Consider the following 16,442-nt stretch of genomic DNA (forward strand, 5'->3'; position numbering starts at 1 on the left):
CGCCTGGTGATTTTCTTAAACTCGGCCCTGGAAACGAAGGCAATGATTAATATGATGGTGCAGCGAAAGTAGACGTTACTGTTTTGAGTCTCTGCTTTGTTCCTCTGAATGGTATATATTACACGTCAGTTAATAATTTCAACAGGCAGTTGGTAAACGAGTCCATGTTATCATACTTATATTCTAAGCTGCTGTAGTCTGTACTGAAATGACGTCAACGTGGAATAACGAAGGTTTGTGCGTTTTCGCATGAGTTATCATTGCCGCGGAGTGGTTGTTACACATTTATTACGCAGTCTCAGAGGCAGCACTCTTTCAAGTTAAATTACAGGCTCAAAGCGCACTCACATCTTATTTACTGGATCCAGGCATTGCAACAAACCAACGCTGCTATTTAACCGTTGGTTACACAACATGGCCTATTGAGTTATCGCTAAAATATTATCTTGCCTTCAACAAACTACTTATGTCTAGCAATGTTCAGTGCCATAAATACACAGACGTTTCGATTTACCCGAAGCCTAATACCTGTGGCCTCTCTGACTGACCACAATCTGACAAACTGGCAATTGGAGGTCGCGCAGACGTATATGTATAACAACAATACAGTGCATAAAGTAAGGAAAGCTGCAGACAGACATGAAAAATGGCCTGCACACCCACGTATGTGCCTTGATGTGTGTATGCGTTTATGTTGTCGAGCCGTGTCGGGTTATTGGTTCCATATGCTACCTTGTCGAAAAGCCTAACTAAGAGAAACTAAATGGAAGGTGCGGCCTAAAACTCAGTTAATTTTTTTTATACCGCATTAAAAAATAACTTGCAGCGCCAAGTGATTGCGTGTCAGAATCACTGTTTCCATGATCATTAAATACACTCTGGCATCGTACTCTGAATGGGGGCACAATCATATTATTATTATTGCGTCGACCCTATGAAAGTAAACCTGACAGTCCGGTTTCCTCATGTTTTCTGCTGCGCAGGATGGAATTTATCGGCAACATAATTTCTTCCAGTGACGCTAGAAACTTGCTACATATGTCTTAGGGATGCTACATAGCGCGCAATACTTTCAAACAAGCCTCACTTTCTGAAGTTGGCAGCGTGCGCCGCATTTGGCTAAGTTGAGCATAGATAGTATCAGTCGAGCCTGGCCGTACAAGTGTACATAAATGAGCTAGGGCGTTATTTTGCCCTAATTGACAGAGGCGTCCACTTGGAAGAACTACATCTCGTCACGTGTATATCTGTCAAATGCATTAACATTGCGTAACAGGCGCGGACGCCAAATCAAGTTAACAACGAGCGTCTTGGTTACCACTTGTAGGCGCCAGACGGCGGAGCGTGACATAAGGCACAGAATAAGAACCTTGTTGGACGTGCGATATGACAGGCGAACCGGTACGTTCCGGTCACTGGGCAACATTCAAATGCACTGAAAGTTCTATGTCGGTTTTTGACAGGCCTGTCGTGACCATCGGTACAAGAATTCATTCAAGCTCAACGCGTTCTACCAGGCGATGTGGGGTTTCGACAAGCCGGACGGCTTTCTCTTCACCTTCGACTCAGCTGAAACACTTCGGTCAAAGGCAAGTCATGTTCTCATTTGAAAGAAGTAGATATGTACGCTCATTTAATTTTAGACCGGCACTACGGACCTGAACTGTGTGAGCATTTGTCGCCCATGTCGAAGTGCAGTATCACCTTCTAGTGTTGCTCGTTGGCTACGTGGTTCGCCCTTTGACCGCGAGTTCTTGGAATCAATAGCCGGCGGCCGTTGTTGCATTCGGACATTGATGATACACAGAAGTGCTCGTGTACCGTGCTTAGGCAGCGAGTTAACGAAACTTAGGGTAAGTAAAACATTGGCTAGCCCGCCACTAAAGCGTCCTTTACAGAGAAATGTGCAGTTGGAGAATTCTAAAGCTACCCTGTTTTTGTAATGAAAGTATACCGCAGCGACGATATACTACTATTGGGCATGCTCCTCCCAAGGGCTTATAAAACGTAACGACAAAGGTGACCGCCATCTCAAAATTTACATGTTTAATCTTCTTTGTGAAGATAATGAGGAATAATATAATACCGCAATCCGCAAAAGTTTTTTTTTTTACTCATTGCAAACAGCAGCAATTTTATATTTCCGCTGTGAAGTGAGCTTCCGACGAAGCCTTGATATCGGCTATTTCTCAGTAAATGCGGAGTATTTTTGTTCTAGAATAACGGCGATGCTTCCGACGTTTTGTACATTCCAGGAAATTCCGTACCGTTGGTCGGGTAGAGGACTATGTAGCGGCTCATTGGGTGATGCAAATTTCGAAAGGGCAGATAGATGTGCGCCATTGCGTTGCGGTTCCTTCACAGTTGTATTTGGTAGCCCGGCAGGGCTTGTGTTGTTATCAGAAGTTATTCATGGATAAACGGTGACATAAAACGCAAAGTGGCAAAAGCAATATTATAAAAAGAGATTAACAATTATGAACGCAGAAACGTAAGCCAAAAAAAATAATTTTCGCAAATCTATATGAATCTCAGCAATTGATCCATCAATGACAACCTCAGTCGTGGCCCAGTTTACAGGGCGTCCGCCACGGCTGCGGTAGGTGGACAGTTCGAAACCCACCGCCGGCACCCACCGATAAAAAAAAAGAAAAGATGGGTACCGGCGCTCCCGAACCCGGCGCCCGGTAGTGTTTGGGGTGTACCGCCTGGGGAGTGCACCCGGCTGCAGATTTCCCTAGTTTCGACATGCAACCCTGAAGGGTGGATGCGTTCTCTGGCCGTAATGCGGACACGGCTGCATTAATCAATCGATCAATGACAGGGAATCTATATAAACGAATTCTCAAGTAATAGGGTTCAGTTGGCTGACATTTTTTACTGAGGGCGCCCACCCTGCCATGCGGTGCAACAAACATGCCGTCAACGATAGCTGCCTGAACCTTAGAAACGAAGCATAAAAAAACGCCTAAACAACTGCAGCGGTGGTCTAGCTGTAGAGCATCCGCCTCTGACATTGAGTTTAAATCCCAGTGCGGCCGGAAACCCACCGGTGGTTTCTAATGCGTACAGACGTGCCCTGGTCTGGTGCTCCGCTTCTCCTGGGGGCTTCAATCTCGACAGGGAGGCATAAGAGATTTCCCGAATTGTCTGTGGACGCCTCTTGTCCAACCACAGACGGCCTTGTTGAAGAGAATCCGCCGCGGCTGCGGGAAGCAAGTACTGTGGACGAGCACCTACCTATGAAATAGGTATAAGCGCGCTCCCTGCCTGGTGCTGAGCCATCGAAGGATCTCAACGATGGTGAGGTGCTGTTTGTCCCCAACCCCAAGGCGTACCCGCCTCAATAGACGCGTTTCGAGTGCCATATGGGGAATCGTCGCCATGAGAGCAGCCTAAATCTCTTTTTTGTTGCGCTCACGAGGGTATCGACGGTAACTGGGCGCGCACGCTCCTTTCCCAAGCGTATCATTACTGGAGGAAGCCTAACGCCCAGCCGGTGTACGCTTGTGCAATAGTTCCATTTGAAGCGGTGAGGGCCCGGCGACGGTGCGAATCAAAGCCACAACCGGCCGCAGCCGTGGCGGGCGGTCAGCAAATAGAATGATGCCAAAGCAAGACAACATTACTTTTCTGTTATTGGTATTTTCTTTTCAAAGCAAGGATTTGTACCTTTGTTCTTTGATTTGCCATTGATACCGAACATGCCGCTGAACGTCGGCCTTCAACACTGTAAAAGAAGTGTGTGTGTTGAAATGGGGTGTGGCAGGCTGGCTACATTCCACGCTCTGAAAGTGGTTGGACAGTGAAGCTGTGGTATCACCTGATCCGATAGACCAATTTGACGCACCCTTGAATTCATTTCTTCCAAGCCTGAGAACAACGCTTATGTGTATACTGATACAGCCGTTCCTTTAGTCGCTCATCATATTCGCGCTGCTCTTCAAGCGTCCTAATTGTGCGTGGCTTGCTTGGGGGAGGAACCACTTGTCCTGCCTAGATTGACCACGAGGCCACTGCGTATATCAGCATTGCTGTTCCTGTCTCCGCTCATGTTCACTGCGCTTCGGGAGTTCTAAGTATGAGTGGCGTTTTCATAGCGCTAACACAACATAAATGAAACCAGTTGGTGCGCGGGTTCTTTTTTTACATATGAAAGTGTAGTGACGTCACTGCCTGCTTCGTATGCGACAGTTGCCAGTTCCCCACAAGTGCAGCTTATGCATCCGTAATCTTTACCACGAATTGCGTGTGCCGAACCCTATTCCCAAAGATGAGCTCTTCGGTTCTTTTGTATTCATTCCCCGCACGGCCGACGCCGCCGCAGAGGAGCGGCGCTCTGCGCCATCTGGTGGTGGGCCAAGGAACCCAGAGGCACACGCGGCGCGTGCCTTTTGCTGTCATTGCTTAAGTTTTTGGCTACGGAAACGAAGAAATCCCGGAGTCCTAGTCATATGCAGCTTCATTGTAAAACCGCTGTGTTAATTGGCAGAAGAGCGCCTCTGTAAAGCCACACATACGTAGTGACATGCCTCTAAGATGTTGCGCACCATGCGACATTTATGCTTCAATTTTTATGGTGTCGAATGAAGCTTTTATAGACAATTCATGGCCTTAACCATCGGTCTTCCCATCTGTTGGTGTGCTAGGTTTTTTGGCTTACCTTGTTAGTTTACTATTGACGGGTGTATTCTACTGAGAAGACTACTTAGAAGACTACTCCTACTTAGAAGTTTGTTACGGCTACAAGTCACCAGCGCCGTTCAACGTCCCCACCATCACAGGGGAAACTTGCAGGCGCTGCCGATGGAGGCAAGGTTGCCGCACAATCTGCGCCTCTGCGAAATACTCCTCTGCCTAATGTTTAGATGAAGAACAAAGTGTATGTGTTAATTGATAGTATGCCTGCCACAGCATTAGTGGATACAAGTGCCACCGTTTCCGTCAAGAGTGCGATTTCAAAGAAAGGCTGGGTCGGAAAATTGTTTCCATGGAATGATGGTGTGACCTTTTGTGGTGTTAGTGGACAGTGTCTTATTCTTCTTGGTATTCGTTTCGCAAGTGTGTTATCAGAGGAGACGTCAAAACAGAATTTCTGGTACTGTCGTGGCGCACTCATGATGTGATTCTTGGTATTGACTTTCTTGAGGTTGGTGGTGCTTCCGGTTACTGTGGCACAGACAAAATTATTTTAAATAGCGCGTTTCCCTCCACCTCTGCCGACACATCCTTACCAGAGAAAAACTATATTGTGTTTCTAACAACTTGCTGCTGTCGACTTGATAGCGGTCACGTGTCCCTCTCATTGTCGCTGCTACCGACCTCTTATCTTTTAAAGCGGAAATCCAACTACTTTGGTCGAGCTCCGCGAAGAAAGATGTACTTGTGGCACGCCATCTGCGGATAGTAGTGAATGACACCTTCAATTTGTGGGCTTTCAACTGTTATTCCGTCCCTGTTGTTCTCCCGCGCGATAAGGAGCTCGCTGAATTTGATGAAAACACGTACAGCTCCATTGCAGTTCCAAGCATGGAGCACTCTCCTACTGGCTATTCCAACCGAAGCACTTCTGAATAGTAGATCCTACAGAGAATTAACTAGTCGCTGCCGTCACATGAGGGCCACGCTCTGGCAAATGTTTTGCCGGCACATTTCTGTGTGTTCGATTAGACGCAAGATGACAAGATGGCCCTCCCACGTTCTCGCGCTCGCCAGCGAATTGACATCAGATGCGCACATCCCATTGGGCAACAGTCTTACCGCGTGTGTTCGGCAGATAGGTCTATAATCGCTGAACAAGTGAAAGACATGGTACGGAAAAGTGCTGAATGCGACAGTCCTGTAATCCCTGGGCAACACCATAAACCTCATTAAGATAAAAAGATGGACCGTGGCGGTGCTGTTTTTACAACTGGAAGCCAAACGCAGTCACCAAAAGGGGTGCGTATCCGCTCCATAGCATTGATGTCATCACCGATTGCCTACATTTCGCAGCCTATTTTCATCACTGGATTTGCGATCAGGGTATTGTATGACACCCATGCATCGAGACGATAAGGAGAGAACGGCCTTCGTGACACCACCCGGCATTTATGAATTTAATGATATGCCGTTCGGCCTTTGTAACGCGCCAGCAACAGTCGAACGATTTATGAACGCTATCCTCCGAGAACATCAATGAAAAATTTCATTCTGCTCCCTCGACGATGTGGTGATTTTTGGCAGCACTTCTGAGTGACCGTGCCAGACGTCTCAGTCGTGCTCTGTATTGCATGGAAAAAGCGGGCTTGATCCAGAATTTCAAGAACTGGCGGATCGGTTAAACCGAGACATTACTTCTTGGGAATCTGGTCGACAAAACGCGTATGAGGCCAAATGCACGAAAGATAGGGGCAGTCAGCTCGTACGAAGCGCCCAAGTAAGTGCGGGATTTAAGGAGTTTCTTAGGTCCTTGCTCGTATTTTCGTCACTTCGTCTCAAGGTTTGACGACGTGATGTACTGCTCACCATGTATTCTCTAAAAATATGTCTTTTCTACAGGACATCAGCTTGGGACAACGCAATTCCGGCAGCAACATTTCTATTAACGTCCGGACCATAGTGCGTCACTTCGAAGCAGTGTCGCTTACAGAAGTACACGCTGATGCAAGTTGCCTCGGCAACGAAACGGTACAAGCGCAACGTTATCAAGGCACAGAGCACGTTATGGCTTATGGTAGTGGCTCTTTGAATGAGGTGGAACGCAATTACATTATCACCGAAAAAGAATGCTAGGCAGCTGTTTTCGCTGTCTCCAAATTTCGGCCCTGTATCTACTCGCGCCCGTTCACTCTCGTGACCGGCCACCGCTCGTTATGCTGGTTGTTGAAGGTTGGTGACCCGAGTCGTCAACTGGCACTCTGGGCTCTTCGACTGCAGGAGTACGACTTTATTTCCTGCAAATCTGGAAGGCGCCACGCAGATGCAGACTCCGTCTATTCCGTCTTCCTCTGACGACGAGGGAATGTCACGAAGGGAATTTTGATGAATGTTTTGCTCCCATTTATTTTACCTTCGTAGACTCGATGATTTTCAGGGTAGAGCAATATCAAAATATAAAATATTAGTTTGCAACCGCTCATTGTAGCTTCATCGCTTCAAGGAGCCACAGGTAAATTTTTTCTCCGCCAAGGCCCGCTTTAGCAGATGAATCATTCGGCCAAAGCTGCGCGCTTCCTTCTGGTGGTGCTGCCGAGACAGTGAACACACACACACACGCACACACACACACGCACACGCACACGCACACACGCACACACGCACACACACACACACACACACACACGTCATCAAGCAATACATCGCCATTTGCCAACAATGCCAACGCTACAAGGGCCCTATGATGGCTTCGACGGGTCTTCTCCAACTTCAGCCACCTCCTCGTATGCAATTTGAACAACTGGGTATAGATATTTTGGGCCTATTCTCAAAATAGTCTAACGACAACCTCACCCGTTACGCCGAAACGGCGGCCATACCATCGTCAACACTTGCGTGCATTGCAACGGTTTTGCATTGATTCATTATTCTTCGGCATGGTTCCCCATGTCTTCATTAGCGATCGCCGGCGTCGGTCAATCGGACGCCGTAGAAGAACTGATTCTTCTCTGCCGATCGCAGTGCCGCCATTCAGCGCCTTATCACCCTCGGACAAATGTCCTTGTAGAACGTGCGAACAGAACTATAATAGCATGCTGGTCATGTATGTATCTTTCAATCACAAAGACTGGGACGACGTTTTCCCGTTGATCCCCCATGCTTATAAAGCTGCAAAGCGTTACATGACTAATTGCACTCCTTTTTATCTCCTTTGCGCCCGTTCACCGCCAAGCTGCATTGATACAATACTACTGTTTGACTTTCACAGCGACTACTTTGTTGTCAAGATGCCGTGCGTTGCTGAAGAAGCCCGGTGTATTGCTCATCTTCGTACTGTGGCATCATAACACCGTTCGAAAGAGCGCTGTGACAGCCGACATCAGGCTGTCTCGTACGCTAAATTAGACTGTGTGATTGTAGACCCCGTAACTTATGCGTGGCTTATGCGAAACCTTTTTACCCCTGTACCCGGGCCCACTCGTCCCTGTAGATCGCTTGGGCGACTTGAAATACGAGGTGGCACGCTTGGCGTCAGTTGGTCATCGGTTTCGCCGGACCGCGTTGTTACATGGTGCTTGTGTTCAGCGGTTTAACCCTGCATTTTTCCCAAAAATTTGGACTTGCCCAGCGGATTTCGTCAGCGAATAGGGGATTAATGCAGCACGGTCCGGGCACGGAGGAGAGGGATAAGACATTAGCTGGCGCAGCATACTAACGCCATCTTTACCTGACCATCAACCTCATTCTGTAAATAAACCCAGTTAAACCGTAACCGTAAGAATATGCTGGATGTTAATTCAACTACTGATAAAAATGATTACAGTGTGTAAGCAACCGCAGTCTATTTTCCGTGTTCTGGAATATATGGTACTATGCATACAATTACGTGTCAAGGGGCAACAATATGTCTGGTCGCGAAAAGTTTTTCTGAGAGGCCTTCTTCATCTCCTGAATCCTAGTTACCAGAAAAATGAATCATGGCTTTTTTCGATTGCTAATAGGTGTCTTGAAAAATTGCTCAATATGATAAGGAATAAATATTGCAGTTGTCCTAGGAACACTCAAATTGGCCTAACTGTTGAAGTTATTTCCTCGGTAGCGAGAGTTGCGCTAGTAAAGTATTTTACTTTGCTATTACCAGGAACTTTAGCGTAATCCACGCTCTCAAACGCCGCTTACTATTGCCCTGTATATGCAGTGTTCTATAAATGTGAGTGCAGCGAGTTGTAGTTACAGCGTCGGCAAGGTGATACGCTACACTAAAAGCAGGTTTTCTAATAAGGAAGCCATACAATCTCTTCCTACTATCTCAACAGGTGCTTTATAATGTAAAAATAATAAGCGCGTAATTATTATTTACATCAGGGTGCCTAAGTGTGTCTGGCGCGCTAGGAGTCTATTAAAATGAATTTTCGCGGCAAGGAAACAAGCGCGCAATTTCTCAATCTGTCAAACGTTATGAGAAAAATAATTCCTGAAATAGGTAGAGGCAATCTGACACAAGACAGGATAAATTTTTTCTGTGAGAGCATCAAATGACTGTTTGAGCAGAAAGCCGGCGTCTGCAGCAGTGAAGCGGCAAAAAAATTCCGCTTGGCTGCAACTCCGCGTCACGACCCCGCCTGGACTCTGCAGAGCGGGCGAATTGGAACACTGTTACGATGGCAGACGGGCGGAGGCAACGCCCCTTCCGTAGTGAACGCAACAGTCGTACCAGCCGAAGAACACCGGGTTTATTCAGGCTCGGAAATATCAAGAAAAGGCAAGGGGAGAGGGAAGGCGTGATAGAAATAGGGCGCACATGCACCGTAAAGGAAATTGCTTGCTGGTCAAGTTCGTGGGTTACCACATTTCTTCACCCTTAGTAACCAAAACGCACGACAGGTTTCTTTGCTCGTGTAAAGCGACGTAGCTCCTGTGATGGCGCTTCTGGTATTCTCTCGGATGTTTCAGCTGTCCTTGGTTCCTGTAATAAAGGGGAACCTGTTGTAGGAAGCCTTGACAGGTCGACGGCTGCTCGGGTCTCATCTGTGCTCCGCTTACGAACTTGATCCAAGTGGCGGCGGACAAGCTTGTCCGCAGTCTCAACATCCGGCAGGCGAGCGCCGGAAGTAGCTTCCACAGTACCTGGGGACCACTTTTCGCCGACGCCGTAATTTCGCACGTAAACATAGTCTCCGGGTGTAAAGCTCCAACTTGAGTCATTCGCAGCTTTGGCAGGGCAGGCTCTGGAAGGAAAAGACATGTCCAGTCTTGTGCGCAACCGGCAACCTAATAGGATCTCTCAAGGAGAACGGCCTCATTGGTGTGGTGCGTTTCGATAATCGCACAACAGCCGGGCCAACGATGTTACGATGCAACCGCCTCCTACCTTTTTGAAGCCTTCTTTGACGGTGCGCACGGCTCGCTCGGCTACGCGATTACTCTGGGGGTGATAGGGGGGTGCCGGAATATGCGCGATTCCATTTTGCTTCATAAATTGCTCGAACTCCCATGCTGTGAATGGCGTCCCGTTGTCTCACACGACCGTGCGCGGTATGCCAAAACGGCTAAATATTGTCCTGAGGGCACTAATGGTGCTGTGAGCGTTCGCCTGCGACATGGGGACCGCCTCAATCCACTTTGTGTGCGAATCGACGACTACCAGCATCCTTTTTTCTTTGATTTGTCCTGCATAGTCGGTATGCAGACGCGACCACCTTTCGCGCGTATCGGGTGAACTTACTGGTTCTTTCGCCTGAGGCATCGGTAACGTTTGCACGCAGTCGTGGCATGTCGCTGCAATGCGCTCGATGTCGCGCTCTAAGCCGGGCCACCAAAATAAAGACCTGGCGTTTGCCTTCATAGCGGACACGCCTTGGTGCGCTGCATGTAGCAGCTTTAGCAGCTTCCCTCGCGCATCTGTCGGCACTACAAGGCGATGACCCCAGTAGAGCACTTCGTCAGTAACAGACAGCTCATGCCGCTTTTTGTAGAACTCTGTCATTTCTTTTGTTTCCATGTCAAAACTGCGCCATCAACCTTCCCGTGTTTACTTGCGTACCTGTGAGAGTACCTCATCGGCGACGGCGAGTGCTTTGAGTTCCTTTAACAGCACCGCATGCTGATCCCACTGGACCACGGTCAGTAGGATTTAAGCCTCATCCTCCTGTTCCGTTTCGTCCTGTAATGGGTGAGGTAGGCGCCTCAGAGCATCGGCATTGCACATGACTTTTCCAGACTTATGTTGCAGTCGATATCGGTAGGCCCCGAGTATGATAGCCCATCGCTGAATGCGGGCAGCGGCCATAACCGGCGTTTGCCTGTCCGCTCTTCGGAGACCTAACAATGGCTGGTGGTCAGTTATTACTGTGAATTACCTGCCCAACAGATAATCTCGGAATCTCGTGACACCGCAGACGAGAGCTAATGTCTCATGCTCGATCTGCGAATATTTTTTTTTCTGCGGCAGTGAGCGTACGAGATCTGAATCCTGGGGGCTGGTACTGTCCTGCAATGCGATGGAATAAGGCCGCTCCTACGCCGTAGGTTGACGCATCAGCCACCAAAATAGCTCTTTTGCAGAGTCGAAGTGAGTGAGCACCGGATCGGAACACAAAACGGATTTAGCCTTCCGGAATGCCTTATCCTCAGGCCCTTCCCAAGACCATTTCGGTTTCTTTTCCAGAAGTCGGTATAAGGGGCTGAGGAGCGTGGACAGATTAGGCAAGAATTTGTTATAAAAAGTGAGCATGGCCAAAAAGGACTGAGGCTCCATAACGTTTCGAGGAGTTAGAGCCAGCTTAATTGCCTCAATTTTCTTCTCTGACGGGTGCAGCCCTGCCGCGTCAATTCTATAACCTAGATACGTAACGGACGGTTTGCCTAGTCGTCACTTGTCCACCCGGAGTTTGATGCCGTATCCCCTGAAACGCTGCAGAACTGCTTGCAGATTCGTATTCGGCTGATCCTTCGCATCTGCTATTAAGACATCATCTAAGTCCTCTTGAACCCCTGGAAGACCTTGCAGAGCATACTCAATCGTTCTATGAAAAATCGCAGGTGCGGATGCGATTCCAAGTGGCAGCCGATTATAGCAGAAGAGGCCCTTGTGTGTGTTTAAACAGCTTATTTACGCGAATCTTCGTCTAGAAGAATTCGGTTGTAGGCATCGCGTAAATCCAAGATTCTCAACCGCTGTCCCCCACGAAGCGTACCGAAAATGACGTCTACTACGGGTAGAGGATACCTTTCCATTTCGCAAGCTGGGTTCAGTGTTACTTTAAAATCTCCACAGATGTGAATTGTCCCATAGCTTTTCAATAGGGGAACCACCGGGGTAGCCCATTCTGCATAGGAAACAGGCGAGATAATGCCTACGGCCACGAGTCGGTCTAACTCGGCGGAGAGCTTGTCTAACAGAGCGAACGGAACGTTCCTTGCCTTGCAGAACCTTGGTGTTGCTCCGTCCTTTATCTGCAGCCGTGCGGGTGGCCTCTTGATGAGTCCCAAGCTCTCCGTGAAAAGGTCAGCGTACTGCTCCATGACAAGTGCAGCTCCTTGGCTTCCCAGTTTCACTCCGGCTGACTGCTGCGTGATGTGAAAAAGCAGCGCCCCTTTTTTCTCGAGTTTTGCAATAAGTCATGGCCACAAAGGCTAGGGCCTTCACAGTTCAACACTACGAGTTAGCAGTAAACTGTCGCCGACTTATAAGAAACTTGCATTTACAGAACGCCCAGCACTGGTAGCTTTCCAAAGTAACATGAAGGGGTTAGCGCAGCCTCACACAGTGGCCACTTATGACGATGGGCTTTGTATGTAGCTTTAGGCACCACGCAGACAGGCGAATCGGTGTCGATTATCATCTTCAGTGGAATTGTATTCCACGTGACAAGTTTCTGCATGGGCGGAACCAGACATTCATTACTTTTTACTGACTATATTTGCAATGCACTGCTGCCGCTGTCTTCAATTTCAGCTGAAGATTTGGTTATCGCCAAGGTTCGATGGACGGGAACTGTTCGCGAGCATACTGGCGCCAAGTGACCTTCACGCCCGCATTTGTAACGCCGGCGCCTTCGCAGCGAGGACCCGATGGCTTGATGTCCCTGTCTGCCACAGCAGCTACATTGTTGCACTAACATGCTCGGTTCATTCCTTAATATTGCGGGTTCTTTTTTCCGTTGAAAGTTGAGCCCACCGACGGCGTCACCTTGGCTGTTCATCTGTTGAGAACCTAGCTCTGCACTTTCTGCTGCTAGAGCCAGTGCTTTGGCTTCCGCAAGAGTCAAATCCTTCTTCGCTAATAGCTGCTTCTGCAAGTTTTTCGACCACACTCCGCAAACGATGCGATCCCTCAGCAATCGCTGCAACATCGAAGAGAAATTGCAGTTATGGGCTATTCTAGCAATCTCGACGATAAACGCCTGCATAAACTCTCCTTCTTGTCGGCTTCGATGAAAGAACTAGAAACTTTCCGATATCTCGTTGGGAGACGGATCGTAGTGCTCACTCAAGGTTGAAACGACTTCTGCACAGATTAGCGAGCTCGGTTTTCTAGGCGCTACTCTACCACAAAGAATCTACACGGTCCTAGATCCTAACGCCGCAACCAACAAGGCCCTCTTCTTGGCGTCGTCTGTAACCTCGTTTACTTCAAAGTAAGCGTCGACTTTTACGAGATACGCGTGCCACTTATCTGTGTCCTCTATGAAGTCTGGAAGCTTGAGGACCATGGCCGCGGCTGGGCCGATTGGTGTCTTCGTGCTGTGGCTGGTGCCGTGCCGGTGTTACGTATCCGTGGCGGATGTCATCGCCACTGTTACAATGGTAGACGAAAAAAGTTTGGTAGCGCGTTTCAAAACTCCAAAACATTACTCACCGGGCAAAACTCGAAAGGCCGCTCAGCGGCATTCAAGTGCACTTTGCTGCCTTCGCATTGTTTCGCTGCCGACGGAAATGACAACGCTAGAGCAAGGCGGGGTGGTGACTTGTTCCTCAAGCATTATTCATAAAAATCCTCGTATTTTTGTTCCGTTCCATTTGTGGTCTATCTCTTAGTGGCCTAGTGCAATAAAGAAGATAACCGCCAGTTTCTCCTTCGGAATAGAGATGTGAGATGTTGAATTGAACGTTGAAAATTTTGGGATTTCCTTATTTTTTTCAACAAGGATAAAATTGAAAAAGAAACAGTTAACCCGCAGAATTCTTTTGTTGTCAAGCTTCTCCTTTCCACGTCTCTAAAATTTGGCCAAAAAAGGAGTTTGGGAGTCTGCGAAGCACCTTGATCCAGGCACGTGGTGGCAAGGACTTTCCTTCAACCAACCCTTGAGCTCCCTCGCCTGCCGCGTACTGCAGACTCCCCCTTCTTCTGCAACATGGAAAGGAAACTTGTCCAAGTGTCGAAATTTGCACACCAAGCTATGCAAAAGACTCCCAGGGGATCGTGTGCAAGAACTTGGGTGCAGAAGGCTTCGTCCGATGCACAGCGAAGCGTTGACGCGGCAAGCGGAAATAAAACGAGCACAAATTGATACAAACTGATCATAATGCCACCATATTCTTGGATAAAAAAAAGCTTGCGACAAAGATAGAAATAGGCTAAAAATTGCTCTGTTTTGCCTCTTTTTCGGAGTTCGAGTCAGAAAGGTTAAATGGCTAAACCAGTGGCGCCTTTGGACGTTTCTATGTGGGGGGCTGAGACGTCTTACGTTCTCTTGGTTTATTTCTGATTGAAATAAACTCCTGAGTAGCTCTTTTCTATTATCCGAGAGCTGCCTTCTTTCTTTTTTCGTGCTGTTTTGCGCACTAATTTTCTAAAATTGGTTGAATTTCTTTCGTTGCTTCGTTTCATGATACGCAGAAGTTAAAGCTGTCCCGAGCGCCTCATGATGGAGGAAAAACTTCTTGTGTCCGCACATACCGACGTTTATCGCACCACGCTAGATATGTCGCAAAACCTTGTGAGTCGTCCTACATGACGAAACCTTATACGAATAGAGCCGTATATGTTTCGAAGGTTGCTTGGAGGCGCTTCAGTAGCGTCTCGCGATCGGCCATTTATTTAATATTTCGCATATCTCGCGGGATTTGGCTTTTTCTTCGAGAAACAACAGGGAACACTTCACCACGAAATAATGCTTGATTCGAAAGTTATCTAAGGTGCCCTCCAACTCTGTATTTGACATGTTTGCGATTCCAGCAATATAAAAAGATTCCCTAATGAAAAGCAATTATTCATTATTACTTCGTGATTAAGAAATACTGGCTGTAAGTGCAAACGACAGCTGTTACTATGCAGTCAGTACGATTCCTCTAGATTCTTTTTTTTCAAATCTTGGTACAAGTTAACTGGGACACCCGGTATACAGCTTTTTTATCTCTGGAAATAAGGATGTGCGCCTGATCAATATTGGATCCGCCTTGCCTGGTATTTTTCCAGGCCACAATACGGATAAAAATACTGCAAGAATTCTCTTGACCTTCCAAGATGCTTGGGCGCGGACTCATTGAGGACAACAATGAGTTCTAAAGGTGGAGGTGTGAAATCCACTTTTGCCCTTTGTCTCATATGGCACAAATAAAAACAAGGACTCATGGTGAAGTGCTGTGTACCTCAAAGACCAGGCAATCTCATTAGCTATCTGAAGCTTGTGTTCAGTGAATTTCACTGCAGCGTCAACACGACTCAACCGTTTATCAAGTAAATTAATAATTCGGTGACGTATGTTCTCATATATATGATTATGCGGTAGGCCTTTTTATGTAAACTGCTTCATGTCGATACTGTCACATTACGTAACATTACGGCAACATGATGTAAAACAATGTCAGATGCAAGGATTAGGATAATTGAATTGGCTTAGCACCACTTTCGTCCACACGTAACTGGGCCGCGACTTATTAATCTGCAGGGCAGTGAATGCGATCCTGTGTGCCTTTCATTCAGCAAATACAGGCAGTTTTGGCTTCGTTCTTAATGGCGGTTTTCCTGTACTTTTACAATCTTAATGACCACATATTATTCGCCATGCCGCGTTGACGCCACTGGACCCAACTGTTATATTTTCGACTGCTCTAGGTCATCTGATCGACAACCCTTTCATATTTTTGCAGTTGTGTGAAGCGAAGAGCAACGTGACAGCTACGAAGTTTTACATCGTTGCTGCCGGCATCGGAGGTGAAGACCACCTTAACACGTGTGGATTCGGAGCGTTGAGCCGGCTGCGCATGCTCAAGGCCCTCGCGCATTTCTTTGCGTACAACTACACCTCCGCCGCCCAAAAGTCAGCATGCCTTTCGGTAAACCCTTAGATAGAGCGAGACTGACAAGTCCCTTCCCAGTGTCTACAACCTGCGCTGCCATTATTTTCAGTTTTTTTGTTTGTCTAATGATGCAGAAAACCGGCAGCGGTTTCTCTTGCCCAGGTCGGTAAACAATAAAATTTTCTGAGGAGATAAAAATCTTGTCAACACTTATGGGAGCAGCTTTATTTGGTGAACGGCGCAAACATAAGCTTCTGCCTTCCCCCATCTCCTAGAAAACTGCTTTGCGTCCTGTCTCACTGGTACGTGCAAAGCCTCTTGCGATCGGATCAGGCGCTTTAGGATACGACATTCCGCAATCTCTTTGTAGTTCTAGAGGAACAAAAAGCAACAACAAATGATTGGGAATAACTTCGACAACGCAATAACGTGTCATAATTAGTGTGTATTGCGAGACAATTGATAGTTAATCCATATAATGATGAATCAATGATAGTATTCAATGCTGAGTGTGGTGGTTGTGGTATTTCAGTCCTGCCAGCACGCGATCGGTGAACAAG

The 16,442-nt window shown here is 47.5% G+C and overlaps 1 protein-coding gene across 1 annotated transcript in view; it reads left to right on the plus strand.

Moving 5' to 3' along the window:
* The window catches only part of LOC129386509 (uncharacterized), an 80,195-nt gene extending 64,100 nt beyond the window's left edge, over nt 1-16,095 (plus strand). The window contains exons 9-10 of the mRNA XM_055074577.2: nt 1,464-1,589; nt 15,733-16,095. Coding sequence (XP_054930552.2) covers nt 1,464-1,589; nt 15,733-15,930 — 324 coding nt within the window. The 3' untranslated portion in view covers nt 15,931-16,095. The remainder of the gene's footprint in view (nt 1-1,463; nt 1,590-15,732) is intronic.
* Nucleotides 16,096-16,442: the final 347 nt, after the last annotated feature.

This window comes from Dermacentor andersoni, chromosome 4, assembly GCF_023375885.2.
Source record: "Dermacentor andersoni chromosome 4, qqDerAnde1_hic_scaffold, whole genome shotgun sequence".
NCBI classification, from domain to species: Eukaryota; Metazoa; Arthropoda; class Arachnida; order Ixodida; family Ixodidae; genus Dermacentor; species Dermacentor andersoni.